A 17,500-nucleotide genomic window follows, 5' to 3' on the forward strand; every position below is an offset into this window, starting at 1 on the left:
AGGAGCCTAAGACAGCAGTATCATACAGCCTTAACAACATGAAGTCTGTGGGTACCAAGCTGAACGCTTGTTAACTGCCTTGACATTATCCATATTAGGAACATGTGAAATGTGCAGAACTTGACCATATAGAGATCAATTATATGAGGACCCTTATTGAATTTACTTTTTGTGGTTTACTCTCGTTGCGTGTTCAAAGTTGTGTTAGGTCAACTAATATGCAGTGGGTATTAGGTCAATAAATAGTACTCATTTACAGCTGATTCTCGCCGCTCTGGTCGCCGTGGCCGCTGCCGACACCCAGGGATACGGCGCCCCCCCACCTCGCTACGGCTCCAGCGAGGAGATCGCCATCTTGAGGGACGAGCGCGTGATCGAGGACGATGGAAGGTACAACTTTGACATGGAGACTGCCAACGGCATCGTGGCATCAGAGCACGGCACTCCCGGAGAGAAGGGAGCCATCAACAGCGCCGGATCCTTCTCGTGAGTTGACCTTGTCCTGTTTCATTTTCTCTGAGAAACTGCGTGGGGAGTATATACAGTACTTCTAAATGTCTGACAATATTAAACGTTTTTCTGTTCCACAGATACACCGCTCCTGACGGCACTGACGTCCACCTCCAGTACGTTGCTGACGGGAAACGGCTTCCAGCCTCAGGGCGCCCATCTGCCAGTGGCTCCCGCGTTCCCCCACCCAATCCCTGACTTCGTCCTCGAGCAGATCGCCTTCGCCGCTGAGGAGGACGCCCGTAACGCCAAGAGGCCCTCCGTCGGTTACCAGTGATTAGATATTGTTAGGAGATTAGAAAAAACGAATGAGATCCGACATGACCTTGTACATAAATATCTATATTTATTGTTTGATAATTAAATATTAAGTCATACTACTATTTTCATTTATACATTAAACCTTTTCTGTAGTCTGATACCTTTTGATATGGTTGTGTTTTCTCCATAAGATAGATGAATACATAGATAAAGAGATGAAAGAAGAAGAAAAAGATGACACTTCTAAAGGAACACAGCCAATTACTTAATTGGAGGTCATACTTCTTTCTTTCTTGGAAGAACAAACAAAATGTTGAAACTATCGTGTTTTAAATATCGGCTTCCAGCCTCAGGCCTCCCACCTGTCCATGCCTCGGTCCGTCCGTGATCATAGCTCAAAGGCTGCAGAGGAGGACGTCCGTAATTCCCAGAGGCCTTCCTTTGATAATTAGTTTATGATTGTCATAGGTTACAAAAGATAAATAATATTTCCTTGATTGTATATTTTCCTCTTAATCAATATGATTTATCATTCATTCCTATAAAAGATATGAATAATGGTTTCCACAATATACCTAATTTTGTTTATTAGGAAATGAATACATACATTATGTGTATGAATCATTCTTATTATTCTAATTCTCATCTTTACAATTGTTGTCACAACAGCAACGAAAAAACAACAGAAATAATAGTGAAATAATTCAAAGAATGATAGCAATGAATATTACTGTTGTTATTCTTATCACAGAAAGAGGAAATTCTATTGCATTCGATCAGTGTCATTAACACGTGCACATGTAGAGGAACAACTTGAATGAACAACAGATACAAAGTGCATAAATGCCTCAGAAGACCCATAAAATATATGAGTGTAAATATATTCATTATACACACACACCTATATATATGTATATTTATATATATATATATTATATATATATATATATATATATATATAATATTATATTATATGATGTGTGTTGTGTGTGTGTGTGTGTTGTGTGTGTGGTTTATGGTATTGTGAATGTGATTATACACATATATAAACAATCTATATAACATAATATATGTATATATATATATATATATATATATATATGTATATATATATATATAATATATATTATATATAATATATATATATATATATATATATATATATATATATATATATATATATGAAGAGAGAGAGAGAGAAGAGATAGTACACACACTACATATATATACGATATATATGTAATATAATATTATAATATAATAAAATATATTATATATATATATATATATATATATATATATATATATATATATATATATATTAATATATGTATATATGCAAATCCCTAATATGTATGTAATGATACATTTATATCTAACACACAGATAAATATTTGTGTAAATATGAAATAGAAAGATAGATAAACGGATATAGATATACATGTATACATGTAAGTACCTATATACACATGTATAAATTTATAGATAGAGATACGTGTAAATACATATACATAAACATATATAAATATATATATACACATATATGTAGATATAATACTATATATATAAGCATGCATACTTAAACACACACACACACACATATTATAGCAGACACACACATATATATACATACACATACATATGTTATCATGTGTGCGTGTATGTGTACAGTACCGTGGGGAACACGTTTGTCTTCGGTGCTACCGTGGACAAGTTCTTGCGCGTGTGCGTGCAAATACTCTACTTACAGAAATTCAGTTCAGGTCATGTAATAAACATAAAAAAGGAAGATAAGAAAATGTTCTGCGTTCCGTAGAAGGGAAAATTATCTAAAGTTCAAGGACACACACGCGGTCATTCATTGACGATTGGAAGAAATGAACTGGCAACTGCATGCATTTCTCATAGCAGAATATAAGCGCTACCATCGGCATGAGAGGCAGCAGTATCTAACAGCCAACATGAAGTTCGTGAGTATTCTCATGACGCCACATATTCTGTATTCAACGAAGGACAAAGGTGTGGGAAATATATCGTTAATATTTCGTAAAGTATATTATCCTTTGAGTGACACGATTAATGCTTTGCAGCTGATCTTCGCCGCCTGTGGCCGCCGTGGCCGCCGCCGTCCCCCAGGGATACGGTGCTCCTCCGCCTCGCTACGACTCCAGTGAGGAGATCGCCATCTTGAGGGACGAGCGCGTGATCGAGGACGACGGAAGGTACAACTTCGACATGGAGACTGCCAATGGCATCGTAGTGTCAGAGCACGGCACTCCCGGAGAGAAGGGAGCCATCAACAGCGCCGGTTCCTTCTCGTGAGTTGCTTAAACATTTCCTTTTTAGTCAACAACGAACGTGCGAAACTTATAGTACTACACTGCTCTGTTCATATTCTTATGTAAGAAACTAGACTTCATCCAGACTGTAACAAAAACTTATCTGCTCAGATACACTGCTCCTGACGGCACTGACGTCCATCTCCAATTCGTTGCTGACGAGAACGGCTTCCAGCCTCAGGGCGCCCACCTGCCAGTGACCCCCGCGTTCCCCCACCCGATCCCTCAGTTCGTCCTCGACCAGATCGCCTTCGCCGCTGAGGAGGACGCCCGTAATGCCAAGAGACCCTCAGCCACTTATGGCGCCCCTCAGTAAATAGGTTTTAATACTAAGAAGACCTTGTACATACGAGAATGTTTATGGTAAAATAAAATATTTAATATGAATGCTATAAATGAACTTCCATTCACCTTTACCCTCACCGATGCATGCATCCCTCTACCTGTACACTATTATCTCATAATATACACACATGTATACATCTATCCATCTATTTATCTTATCTGTACACGCGCACACACACATACTCACACATATAAGTTGAACATACTGTAATAGAGCGAGAGGCCCATATGTCACCGGAACTTGTTTTTTTTTTCTTTAATCATTTATTTCAAAAAAAGAAAACGATAGATTTTGATTTTTCTGGGATAACAAATATAGTCATGGACTGTAATTCCTCTGCAATAGAGTCATTCCCTACGTGTGGTAGGGTAGTACAGTTTCTGGTGGCGAAAAAAAAAATCGTACACATCAATAACCCACGGGTATACATGGGAATATATCCCAAACCGTGCATAAGCATGTATGTCTGTGTATGTACAATTATCCGAAGAATGAAGACAAACAGTGAAATCGTTTTGCAGTAAGTACATACTGATTTCTTTTTGAAGAGCGAGTGAAATGCATTTGCGAAAAAAATACAAAGAGCAGTGGGTCGTCAGAATTATGGAAGATATGGATTTTTCTGTTGGTCGCGACAGAATAGAGTGGAAACCTGGAAGTTGAAGAAAAACGAAACCCTTTGTCAGGAAGTCTAAGTGATCATGGAAAATGCAAGAAAGAATGTACCTACAGCTATATGTTCAAGTGCATATTTGTAAAGCCACACTTTTTTGTAGGCATTTATATACATACGCGCACGTACATACACAGTATCTTTTATCTATTCTATCTGTCCTATTTGCCTATGCATTATAAACTGTATGCTGGACATGCAAGTATATGTATACAGACATATCCATCTTTCTGTATGTGTATATAGATAAATGGTTCTCAACCTTTTTCATTTCTTATTCTAATCTGTTAATGTTGATGTCCTGATGATTATTATTACGATTATAAGGTTATTAACGGTACTAATAGCAATAAATATTAAAGAGCATGCATTACGTAATCAAAGAGAGTCACAGCTCATATTTTTTCTTGAAGGGATTATGAAAGGCATTGCATTTTAGCAACATCTGTTCTGACATAAATGCAACTGTGTATTTACTATCACTGCAGCCTTCTTTGTAATTTAAAGAATACTTACCTTATTTGCATTTTTTTTTTTGCAATTTAAACTATATATGCCTAATTTTTTTTTATATAAAAAAGTGCATTGCTTAAAGACGGAAAAGGCCACTTGTATAGCAATCTGGAGCAAGTTGAAATAATTAAAGATCGGCAATGGTGGAATGCCTGGTTGGACATCTTAACCTTGAGCACGCATCACATGGTGGAAACAGTGTGGAAAGACCTGTTGTTGATTAAATTACTTATCATAATTCATATATCATTACATTATTATCAAATAATTAATTAGCAAGGACCAAGAGGCACCATTCACATGAACGGTGTGTCTTAAAATGGAAGTTAAACAAAAAAAGAAACAGAATTGGCAACTGGCACCTTGCACAAGTGGACTATAAGTAGGCTGAGAACAGGAGACTGACACTGAGTCAGTGCATCTTACAGTGCCAGTCATCATGAAGTTTGTGAGTAAACTTCAAATAATGATCTGTTGATGTAAAATATCGGATTCTGGAAATGCACATACTTTTAAGGGATATGTTCAGACACTATGGCACGCATAAATCATGAGGAAAATTCTCATCTAATTACGGGGTGGTGGCTGCTAGTAAGAACATATATACATGTTGGGAGAACAGGCAAGGGTACTGTTTTATTTGATTTTCGCCGGTTTGGTTGCCATTTCAACTGGTTACGACTCTAGTAGTACCTTAAAATGTGTAACCTCCCCGGGCTAGGTTCAGCTTCGTATGTTTGGCTTATCTGGCTTTGAGTAATGTAACAAATTATGTTTTGCAGTTGATCCTTGCCGCTCTGGCCGCCGTGGCCGCCGCCGACACACAAGGATATGGCGCTCCCCCACCTCGCTATGCCTCCAGCGAAGAAATCGCCATCTTGAGGGACGAACGCGTGATCGAGGACGATGGAAGGTACAACTTTGACATGGAGACTGCCAACGGCATCGTGGCATCAGAGCACGGCACTCCTGGAGAGAAGGGAGCCATCAACAGCGCCGGATCCTTCTCGTGAGTTGACCATGTACTGTTTCATTTTTTCTGAGAACCTGCGTGGGGAGTATATACAGTATTTCTAAATGTTTGACAATACTGAACGTTTTTCTGTTCCACAGATACACCGCTCCTGACGGCACTGACGTCCACCTCCAGTACGTTGCTGACGGAAACGGCTTCCAGCCTCAGGGCGCCCATCTGCCAGTGGCTCCCGCGTTCCCCCACCCAATCCCTGACTTCGTCCTCGAGCAGATCGCCTTCGCCGCTGAGGAGGACGCCCGTAACGCCAAGAGGCCCTCCGTTGGTTACCAGTGATTAGATATTGTTATGAGATTAGAAGAAACGAATGAGATCCGACATGACCTTGTACATAAATATCTATATTTATTGTTTGATAATTAAATATTAAGTCATACTACTATTTTCATTTACACATTGAAACTTTCGTGTACTCTAATACCTTTTGATATGGTTGTGTTTTCCCCAAAAGATAGATGAATACATAGATAAAGAAATGAAAGAAGAAGAAAAAGATGACACTTCTAAGTGAACACAGCCAATTACTTAATTGGAGGTTATACTTATTTCTTGGAAGAACAAGCAAAACTGTTGAAACTATCGTGTTCAAAATGCCGGCTTCCAGCCTCAGGCCTCCCACCTGTCCATGCCTCGGTCCGTCCGTGATCATAGCTCAAAGGCTGCAGAGGAGGACGTCCGTAATTCCCAGAGGCCTTCCTTTGATAATTAGTTTATGATTGTCATATTACTGTAATTTCCTTGATTGTATATTTTCCTCTTAATCAATATGATTTATCATTCATTCCTATGAAAATAGATCCTCGTATAAAGAAATCGAATATAAAAGATATGAATAATGGTTTCCACAATATACCTAATTTTGTTTATTAGGAAATGAATACATACATATGTGTATGAATCATTCTTATTATTCAATTCTCATCTTTACAATGTTGTCATAACAGCAACGAAAAAACAACAGAAATAATAGTGAAATAATTAAGAATGATAGCAATGATTATTACTGTGTTATTCTTATCACAGAAAGAGGAAATTACTATTGATCGATCAGTGTCATTAACACGTGCACGTGTAGAGGAACAACTTGAGTGAACAAACAGATACAAAGTGCATAAATGCCTCACGAAACCCATAAAATATATGAGTTAAATATATTCATTACACGACACACCACACCTATATTATGTATATGTATATAGATGTGTGTAATATATATATATTGGCTATAAATATTCTGTTCACGTTAATATTGTTTGAGGGTACACATACACAACATCAGCTATAACATAAATATTATATATATGTGCATATATATATATATATATATATATATATATATATATATATATATATATATACATGTACATAATGTATACATACATACATCAGAAGGACACGCAAACACATAAATGTATATATATATATACATACAATATATATATAAATAATAAATACATAACATTATCACATATAATAGACAGAGACAGAGACAAAGCTACACACACAACAATAACACAATATATATATATATATAATAATATAGTATATATATATATATATATATATATATATATACATATATATATAATATATATAGATATATCAAATCACTTGTATATGTACAGAAATTTATATCTAAACAGATATGTGTATATGATAAAATAGTAAAGATATAGTATAGATGTATACATGTAGTACCTATATACACAAAAAAAAAAAAAATCATATACATAAATATATAAATTTATACTACACATATATGTAGATATATCAACCTGTATATATAATGCATATTATATACTCACACAATACATTTGTGGAACATACATATAACAAAAAACATAATATGTTATCATGTGTGTCGTGTGTGTGTACATACCGTGGAGAACACGTTTGGTTCTTCGTGTTTCTACCGTAGGACAAGTTCTTGTGCGTGTGCGTGCAAATACTCTACTTACAGAGATTTAGTTCAGGTCATGTAATACACATAAAAAATGAAGAAAAGAAAATGTTCTGCATTCCGTAGAAGGGAAAATGATCTAAAGTTCAAGGACACACACGCGGTCATTCATTGACGATTGGAAGAAATGAACTGGCAACTGCATGCATTTCTCATAGCAGAATATAAGCGCTACCATCGGCATGAGAGGCAGCAGTATCTAACAGCCAACATGAAGTTCGTGAGTATTCTCATGACGTCACACATTCTGTATTCAACGAAGGACAAAGGTGTGGGAAATATATCGTTAATATTTCGTAAAGTATATTATCCTTTGAGTGACACGATTAATGCTTTGCAGTTGATCATCGCCGCTGTAGCCGCCGTGGCCGCCGCCGTCCCCCAGGGATACGGCGCCCCCCCACCTCGCTACGACTCCAGCGAGGAGATCGCCATCTTGAGGGACGAGCGCGTGATCGAGGACGACGGAAGGTACAACTTCGACATGGAGACTGCCAACGGCATCGTGGTGTCAGAGCACGGCACTCCTGGAGAGAAGGGAGCCATCAACAGCGCCGGTTCCTTCTCGTGAGTTGTTTAAACATTTCCTTTTTAGTCAACAACGAACGTGCGAAACATAGTACTACACTGCTCTGTTCATATTCTTATGTAAGAAACTAGACTTCATGCAAACTGTAATGAAAACTTATCTCCTCAGATACACCGCTCCTGACGGCACTGACGTCCATCTCCAATTCGTTGCTGACGAGAACGGCTTCCAGCCTCAGGGCGCCCACCTGCCCGTGGCCCCCGCGTTCCCCCACCCGATCCCTCAGTTCGTCCTCGACCAGATCGCCTTTGCCGCTGAGGAGGACGCCCGTAATGCCAAGAGACCCTCAGCCAACCTATGGCGCCCCTCAGTAAATAGGTTTTAATACTAAGAAGACCTTGTACATACGAGAATATTTATGGTAAAATAAAATATTTAATATGAATGCTATAAATGAACTTCCATTCACCTTTACCCTTACCGATGCATGCATCCCTCTACCTGTACATTATTATCTCATAATATACACACATGTATACATCTATCCATCTATTTATCTTATCTGTACACGCACACACACACACACACACATACTCACACATATAAGTTGAACATACTGTAATAGAGCGAGAGGCCCATATGTCACCGAAACTTGTTTTTCTCTCTAATCATTCATTTCAAAAAAGAAAACGATAGATTTTGATTTTTCTTTCAGAACAAATATAGTCATGGACTGTAATTCCTCTGCAATAGAGTCATTCCCTACGTGTGGTAGGGTAGTACAGTTTCTGGTGGCGAAAAAAAATCGTACACATCAATAACCCACGGGTATACATGGGAATATATCCCAAACCGTGCATAAGCATGTATGTCTGTGTATGTACAATTATCCGAAGAATGAAGACAAACAGTGAAATCGTTTTGCAGTATGTACATACTGATTTCTTTTTGAAGAGCGAGTGAAATGCATTTGCGAAAAAAATACAAAGAGCAGTGGGTCGTCAGAATTATGGAAAATATAGATTTTTCTGTCGGTCGCGACAGAATAGAGCGGAAACCTGGAAGTTGAAGAAAAACGAAACCCTTTGTCAGGAAGTCTAAGTGATCATGGAAAATGCAAGAAAGAATGTACCTACAGCTATATGTTCAAGTGCATATTTGTAAAGCCATTTATATACATACGCGCACGTACATTCACAGTATCTTTTATCTATTCTATCTGTCCTATTTGCCTATGCATTATAAACTGTATGCTGGACATGCAAGTATATGTATACAGACATATCCATCTTTCTGTGTGTGTATATAGATAAATGGTTCTCAACCTTTTTCATTTCTTATTCTAATCTGTTAATGTTGATGTTGTCATGATGATTATTATTACGATTATAAGGCTATTAACGGTACTAATAGCAATAAATATTAAAGAGCATGCATTACGTAATCAAAGAGAGTCACAGCTCATATTTTTTCTTGAAGGGATGATGAAAGGCATTGCATTTTAGCAACATCTTTTTCTGACATAAATGCAACTGTGTATTTACTATCATTGTAATTTTTTTTTTGCAATTTAAACTATACATGCCTATTTTTTATATAAAAAAGTGCATTGCTTAAAGACGGAAAAGGCCACTCGTATAGCAATCTGGAGCAAGTTGAAATAATTAAAGATCGGCAATGGTGGAATGCCTGGTTGGACATCTTAACCTTGAGCACGCATCACATGGTGGAAACAGTGTGGAAAGACCTGTTGTTGATTAAATTACTTAGCATAATTCATATATCATTACATTATTATCAAATAATTAATTAGCAAGGACCAAGAGGCACCATTCACATGAACGGTGTGTCTTAAAATGGAAGTAAACAAAAAAAGAAACAGAATTGGCAACTGGCACCTTGCACAAGTGGACTATAAGTAGGCTGAGAACGGGGGCCTGAGACAGTGCATCTTACAGTGCCAGTCATCATGAAGTTTGTGAGTAAACTTCAAATAATGATCTGTTGATGTAAAATATCGGATTCTGGAAATGCACATACTTTTAAGGGATATGTTCAGACACTATGGCACGCATAAATCATGAGGAACATTCTCATCTAATTACGGGGTGGTGGCTGCTAGTAAGAACATATATACATGTTGGGAGAACAGGCAAGGGTACTGTTTTATTTGATTTTCGCCGGTTTGGTTGCCATTTCAACTGGTTACGACTCTAGTAGTATCTGAAAATGTGTAACCTCCCCGGGCTAGGTTCAGCTTCGTATGTTTGGCTTATCTGGCTTTGAGTAATGTGACAAATTATGTTTTGCAGTTGATCCTTGCCGCTCTGGCCGCCGTGGCCGCCGCCGACACACAAGGATATGGCGCTCCCCCACCTCGCTATGCCTCCAGCGAAGAAATCGCCATCTTGAGGGACGAACGCGTGATCGAGGACGATGGAAGGTACAACTTTGACATGGAGACTGCCAACGGCATCGTGGCATCAGAGCACGGCACTCCCGGAGAGAAGGGAGCCATCAACAGCGCCGGATCCTTCTCGTGAGTTGACCATGTACTGTTTCATTTTTTCTGAGAACCTGCGTGGGGAGTATATACAGTACTTCTAAATGTTTGACAATACTGAAAGTTTTTCTGTTCCACAGATACACCGCTCCTGACGGCACTGACGTCCACCTGCAGTACGTTGCTGACGGGAACGGCTTCCAGCCTCAGGGCGCCCATCTGCCAGTGGCTCCCGCGTTCCCCCACCCAATCCCTGACTTCGTCCTCGAGCAGATCGCCTTCGCCGCTGAGGAGGACGCCCGTAACGCCAAGAGGCCCTCCGTTGGTTACCAGTGATTAGATATTGTTATGAGATTAGAAGAAACGAATGAGATCCGACATGACCTTGTACATAAATATCTATATTTATTGTTTGATAATTAAATATTACGTCATACTACTATTTTCATTTACACATTAAAACTTTCGTGTAGTCTGATACCTTTTGATATGGTTGTGTTTTCCCCAAAAGATAGATGAATACGTAAATAAAGAAATGAAAGAAGAAAAAGATGACACTTCTAAAGGAACACAGCCAATTACTTAATTGGAGGTCATACTTATTTCTTTCTTGGAAGAACAAGCAAAATGTTGAAACTATCGTGTTTAAAATGCCGGCTTCCAGCCTCAGGCCTCCCACCTGTCCATGCCTCGGTCCGTCCGTGATCATAGCTCAAAGGCTGCAGAGGAGGACGTCCGTAGTTCCCAGAGGCCTTGTTTTGATAATTAGTTTATGATTGTCATATGTATTTCCTCGATTGTATATTTTCTTCTGAATCAATATGATTCATCATTCATTCCTATGAAAATAGATCCTCGCAAAATGAAATCGAATATAAAGGATGCGTATAATGATTTCCACAATATGCGTAATTTTTTATTAGGCAATGAGTACAGACACGATGTGTATGAATCATTCTTATTATTTCAATCCTCATCTTTAGAACTGTTGTCATAACAGCAACGAAAAGAACAACAGAAATAATAGTGAAATAATGATAGTAATGATTGCAATGATTATTACTGCTGTTATTCTTACCACAGAAAGAGGAAATACTATTGTAATCGATCAGTGTCCTTAACAGGTGCACGTGTAGAGGAACAACTTGAGTGAGCAAACAGATACAAAGTGCATAAATGTCTCACGACACCCCTAGAATATATGTATGTATAAACATATTCATTACACGCACATACACACACCTATGTGTATATACATGTATATAGATGTGTGTTCACATAATATAATCATCTGGCTATAAATATCTATATAAACACGCAAATATATGCTTGTACATATATATATATATATATATATATATATATATATATATATATATATATATAGTTATATATATATAGTTATACATACATACATGAAAGGGCACCCACTAACGCATATATATTACACACACATATATATACACACACAGAAAGATAGGCACACACACACACACACACACACACACACACACACACACACACACACACACACACACACACACATATATATATATATATATATATATATATATATATATATATATATGAATATATATAGATATACAAATGACTGTGTATATATACAGAGAAGTTTACAAATGCATATGTATATATACACACATGTATATATGTATGTGTGTATGTATATATACAAAAAAAAAAAAAAAATATATATATATATATACATACTTCTATTGATATATGTAGATATACACAAATCTGTAATATATATGCAATATGTTTATATATCTCACACATATACATTTGTGGATACATACTATAGAAAGATAAACGGATATATATGTAAATATATATATATATATATATATATATATATATATATATATATATATATATATATATATATATATATATATACATATATATAAGCATGCTTAGTTACACACACACACATGCATATATATAGCAGATACACACATTTATACATACACATACATATGTAATCATGTGTCGCGTGTGTGTACAATACCGTGGGGAACACACGTATGGATATATCATGTGCTTATGTGCTACCGTAGACAAGTTCTTGTGCGTGTGCGTGCAAATACTCTACTTACAGAGATTTAGTTCAGGTCATGTAATACACATAAAAAATGAAGAAAAGAAAATGTTCTGCGTTCCGTAGAAGGGAAAATGATCTAAAGTTCAAGGACACACACGCGGTCATTCATTGACAATTGGAAGAAATGAACTGGCAACTGCATGCATTTCTCATAGCAGAATATAAGCGCTACCATCGGCATGAGAGGCAGCAGTATCTAACAGCCAACATGAAGTTCGTGAGTATTCTCATGACGTCACACATTCTGTATTCAGCGAAGGACAATGGTGTGGGAAATATATCGTTAATATTTCGTAAAGTATATTATCCTTTGAGTGACACGATTAATGCTTTGCAGCTGATCATCGCCGCTGTGGCCGCCGTGGCCGCCGCCGTCCCCCAGGGATACGGCGCCCCCCCACCTCGCTACGATTCCAGCGAGGAGATCGCCATCTTGAGGGACGAGCGCGTGATCGAGGACGACGGAAGGTACAACTTCGACATGGAGACTGCCAATGGCATCAAGGTGTCAGAGCACGGCACTCTCGGAGAGAAGGGAACCATTAACAGCGCCGGTTCCTTCTCGTGAGTTGCTTAAACATTTCTTTTTTTAGTCAAACACGAACTTGCGACACTTATTATGGCCACTACAATGTTCTATTCATATTCTTATGTAAGAAACTAGACTTCATCCAGATTGTAATGAAAACTTATCTCCTCAGATACACCGCTCCTGACGGCACTGACGTCCATCTCCAATTCGTTGCTGACGAGAACGGCTTCCAGCCTCAGGGCGCCCACCTGCCCGTGGCCCCCGCGTTCCCCCACCCGATCCCTCAGTTCGTCCTCGACCAGATCGCCTTCGCCGCTGAGGAGGACGCCCGTAATGCCAAGAGACCCTCAGCCACCTATGGCGCCCCTCAGTAAATAGGTTTTAATACCGAGAAGACCTTGTACATATGAGATTATTTATACCAAACTAAAATTAATATGAATACTATAAATGAACTTCCTTTCCCCTTTACCCTTACCGGTGCATGCATCCCTCTACCTGTACACGATTATCTCATAATACATCCTACACACATGTACATCTATCCTTCTGTTTATACGCACACACATTCATACATATATAAAAGTTGCACACACATACGGCAAAAGTGCGAGAGGGCCATATGTCACCGAAACTTGTTGGTTCTTTGATTAATCATTCAGTGCAAAAGTAGCTTTTGATTTTTCTTTCAGAACAAATATAGTCATGACGGTAATTCCTATGCAGTAAGTATAATTATTCCCTAAGTGTAGTAGGGAAGTACAGTTTCTGGTGGCGAAAAAAAGAAAGAATGATAGGAAAAAAATCGCACATATACGTAATCCACATGCACATAGGAATATATTCCAAAGCGTGCATAGGCATGTGTGTCTGTGTATGTACAACTGACTGAACTCGTTATACATAGGGATTTATTTTTGCATTTGTGAAAAGTACAAAAATCAGGAAAATTGAAGTTATAAATAAATTTTGAAGTGGGTCCTCAGAATAGAAAAAAACGACATCCTCTGTCAGGAAGCCGGACCGCTCGTCAGGAATGTTTGGAGTATTTGAATGAATTTATATATAAACATATACTTATATATATACGTGCACACACACACACACACACACACACACACACACACACACACACACATATAAATGCCTGTATGTGTGTGTTGTGTGCACCACACACACACATACACACATAGTCTAAGTGATCCTGGGAAAATGCAACAAAGAGTACAGCTATATGTGCAAGTGCATATATTCATAATGTCACACTTTTTGAAGACCTTTATACACATACACGCACGCACATAATGTATTTTTATATTATTTATTTATGCATTATAAACTGTTCTATCTTATTTATTTATGTAGTGTATACTGTTCTATCTTATTTATTTATGCATTATAAACTGTATCTTTTATATGTTCTATCTATCTGTATACTGGACATGAATATCTATGCAAGTACATGTATACAGACATATCTATCTGTGTGTGTATGTAGATCAATGGATCTCAACCCTTTTTATTTCTTCTTCTAATCGATTAATGTTGATGTTGCCATGATGATTATAGGGTTATTAAGAGTACAAATAGCAATAAATATTGAAGAACAGCCTAATTTTTTCCTTGAAGGGATGATGAAAGTCACTGCATTTTAGCAACATCTGTGTATTTACTATCACTGCAACCTTCTTTGTAGTTTAAAGAATACTTATCTTATTTTCATTCTAAAAAATGTGTGCATTGCTTAAAGACAATATCTTTGACACGAAAAAGGCCACTCGTATAGTAATTTGAAGCAAGTTGAAACTATTAGAGATCGGCAATGGTGGAGTGCCTGGTTGGACATCTTAACCTTGAGCACGCATCATATGGTGGAAACAGTGTGGAAAGACCTGTTGTTGATTTAATTACTTATCATGATTCATTTAGCATTACATTATTATCAAATAAAAAACAAGGAATAAGAGGCATTAACGGTGTCTTAAAATGGAAGTAAACAAAGAAGAAACAGAATTGGCAACTGGCACCTTGCACAGGGGGACTATAAGTAGGCTGAGAACGGGATGACTGAGACAGTGCATCTTACAGTGCCAATCATCATGAAGTTTGTGAGTAAACTTCAAATAATGATTTGTTGATGTAAAATATCGGATTCTGGAAGTGCACATATTTAAGGGATATGTTCAGACACTATAGCACACATAAAGTTCGAAGAACATTCTCTCTCATCTTCTAATTACGGGTGGTGGTTGCTAGTAAGAGCATATATACATGTTGGGAGAACAGGCAAGGGTACCACTTTTATTTGATTTTCGCCAGTTATCATTTCAACTGGTTACGACTCTGAGAATGTCTTATAAAGTGTAACACCCCCGGGCTTGGTCCAGCTTCGTATATCTGGCTTATCAGGCTTTGAGTAATGTGACAAATTATGTTTTGCAGTTGATCCTTGCCGCTCTGGCCGCCGTGGCCGCCGCAGACACACAAGGATATGGCGCTCCCCCGCCTCGCTATGCCTCCAGCGAGGAAATCGCCATCTTGAAAGACGAGCGCGTGATCGAGGATGACGGAAGTTACAACTTCGACATGGAGACTGCCAACGGCATCGTGGCATCAGAGCACGGCACTCCAGGAGAGAAGGGAGCCATCAACAGCGCCGGATCCTTCTCGTGAGTTGACCTTGTCCTGTTTCATTTTTCTGAGAACCTGCGTGGGGAGTATATACAGTACTTCTAAATGTCTGACAATATTGAACGTTTTTCTGTTCCTCAGATACACCGCTCCTGACGGCACTGACGTCCACCTCCAGTACGTTGCTGACGGAAACGGCTTCCAGCCTCAGGGCGCTCACCTGCCCGTGGCCCCCGAGTTCCCCCACCCAATCCCTGACTTTGTCCTCGAGCAGATCGCCTTCGCCGCTGAGGAGGACGCACGTAACGCCAAGAGGCCCTCCGTTGGTTACCAGTGATTAGATATTGTTATGAGATTAGAAGAAACGAATGAGATCCGACATGATTTTGTACATAAATATCTATAGTGTGTATTTATTGTTTGATAATTAAATATTACATGCCATACTATGTGTTTTCGCTTATACATTAAGTCTTTCGTGCAGTCTGATACATTTTTATATGGTTTTGTTTTCCCCAAAAGAAAGATAGATGAGTGCGTAGATAAAACTTCAGGTAATAGATGAGACTTCCAGATGAACAATTAGTTTATCGGAGGTAATATTTCTCTCTTTCGTGGAAGAACTAGCAAAATATTGAAAATATCATGTTTGTAGTTTAACATGTCAGCTTCCAGCCTCAGGCCTTCCACCTATTAGTGTCTCCTGAGTTCCCCGACCCAATGCCTTTGTTCGTCCTTGATCATTGGGCAAAGGCTGCAGAGAAGGATGCCCGCAATGCCCAGATGCACTCCTTTGATAATCATCTCATGTTTGTTCACATGTTTCGATAAACAGATGTGTATTTCCTTGTTTGTATATTTTCTTCTGCATCAATGTGATTTATCATTCCTTCCTATGAAAATTGATCATCGCATAAGGAAATCGAATATAAAGAATGCGTATAATGATTTTCACAATATGCGAAAAATTTCTTATTATGAAATGAGTAAATACGTGATGTATATGAATCATTCTTATTATCTTTATTCTTTTCCTTAAAATTGTTGCCATAACAACAACGAAAAGAACAGCATAAATAATAGTGAAATAATGACAATAATGATAACAATGATTATTACTACTGTTAATCTTACCACAGGAAAAGGAAATTCTGTTGCCATCAGTCAGTGTCCTTAACAGGTGCATGTGTAGAAGAACAACTTTAATGAGCAGATACAAAGAGCATAAGTGCCTCACGACACCTATATGATATATGTATGTATGATTGTGCGTGTAAGCACATAGTATAATCATCTAGTTATAGCTATCTATATACACTTGCATGAATATATATAATGTATACAATATATATTATATAAATACATATAAGTAATATTATCATAGAGAAGTACTGTTACACAAACACATATGTTCAAAATTGTTTTCACAAAATATTACACAAAAATGTATTGAATAACAAACATCATAGTATGTAATATCGCATTATGGAATACAAAATTGACACAAAATCATATACAAACAATTTATTTGAAATAAATGTATCA

General features: G+C 37.8%; 4 protein-coding genes and 2 pseudogenes across 4 annotated transcripts in view; all 6 read left to right on the top strand.

Moving 5' to 3' along the window:
- Nucleotides 1–19: 19 nt before the first annotated feature.
- On the top strand, nt 20–887 carry LOC119576848 (annotated as a pseudogene).
- Nucleotides 888–2,648: 1,761 nt separating this feature from the next.
- LOC119576587 (cuticle protein AMP1A-like) lies at nt 2,649–3,495 on the top strand. Its single transcript, XM_037924255.1, has 3 exons — nt 2,649–2,741; nt 2,866–3,089; nt 3,222–3,495. The coding sequence occupies exons 1-3, from the start codon at nt 2,649–2,651 to the stop codon at nt 3,424–3,426; spliced, it is 522 nt and encodes a 173-aa protein (XP_037780183.1). The 3' UTR covers nt 3,427–3,495.
- A 1,567-nt stretch (nt 3,496–5,062) lies between these two features.
- LOC119576847 (cuticle protein AMP1A-like) lies at nt 5,063–6,051 on the top strand. Its single transcript, XM_037924494.1, has 3 exons — nt 5,063–5,090; nt 5,425–5,651; nt 5,756–6,051. Exons 1-3 carry the CDS (start codon nt 5,082–5,084, stop codon nt 5,949–5,951), a joined length of 432 nt encoding a protein of 143 aa, XP_037780422.1. The 5' UTR covers nt 5,063–5,081; the 3' UTR covers nt 5,952–6,051.
- A 1,741-nt stretch (nt 6,052–7,792) lies between these two features.
- LOC119576839 lies at nt 7,793–8,609 on the top strand (annotated as a pseudogene).
- A 1,503-nt stretch (nt 8,610–10,112) lies between these two features.
- LOC119576845 (cuticle protein AMP1A-like) lies at nt 10,113–11,103 on the top strand. Its single transcript, XM_037924492.1, has 3 exons — nt 10,113–10,142; nt 10,477–10,703; nt 10,808–11,103. The coding sequence occupies exons 1-3, from the start codon at nt 10,134–10,136 to the stop codon at nt 11,001–11,003; spliced, it is 432 nt and encodes a 143-aa protein (XP_037780420.1). The 5' UTR covers nt 10,113–10,133; the 3' UTR covers nt 11,004–11,103.
- Nucleotides 11,104–12,962: 1,859 nt separating this feature from the next.
- The window catches only part of LOC119576588, a 6,318-nt gene continuing 1,780 nt past the window's right edge, over nt 12,963–17,500 (top strand). The window contains 7 exon segments of the mRNA XM_037924256.1: nt 12,963–13,009; nt 13,130–13,356; nt 13,494–13,695; nt 14,017–14,049; nt 15,767–15,993; nt 16,097–16,288; nt 16,624–16,764. Coding sequence (XP_037780184.1) covers nt 13,001–13,009; nt 13,130–13,356; nt 13,494–13,695; nt 14,017–14,049; nt 15,767–15,993; nt 16,097–16,288; nt 16,624–16,764 — 1,031 coding nt within the window. The 5' untranslated portion in view covers nt 12,963–13,000.

The sequence above is a fragment of the Penaeus monodon genome, chromosome 9, assembly GCF_015228065.2.
Source record: "Penaeus monodon isolate SGIC_2016 chromosome 9, NSTDA_Pmon_1, whole genome shotgun sequence".
Classification (NCBI taxonomy): domain Eukaryota; kingdom Metazoa; phylum Arthropoda; class Malacostraca; order Decapoda; family Penaeidae; genus Penaeus; species Penaeus monodon.

Bases quoted from the DNA above. Each gene is read 5' to 3' on its own strand.
- LOC119576587 (XM_037924255.1), top strand. From the start codon at position 2,649: ATGAACTGGCAACTGCATGCATTTCTCATAGCAGAATATAAGCGCTAC. The intron at 2,742-2,865 runs GTGAGTATTCTC...CTTTGCAGCTGA, and splicing joins TAACAGCCAACATGAAGTTC to TCTTCGCCGCCTGTGGCCGC. The intron at 3,090-3,221 runs GTGAGTTGCTTA...TTATCTGCTCAG, and splicing joins AACAGCGCCGGTTCCTTCTC to ATACACTGCTCCTGACGGCA.
- LOC119576847 (XM_037924494.1), top strand. The intron at 5,652-5,755 runs GTGAGTTGACCA...TCTGTTCCACAG, and splicing joins AACAGCGCCGGATCCTTCTC to ATACACCGCTCCTGACGGCA.
- LOC119576845 (XM_037924492.1), top strand. The intron at 10,704-10,807 runs GTGAGTTGACCA...TCTGTTCCACAG, and splicing joins AACAGCGCCGGATCCTTCTC to ATACACCGCTCCTGACGGCA.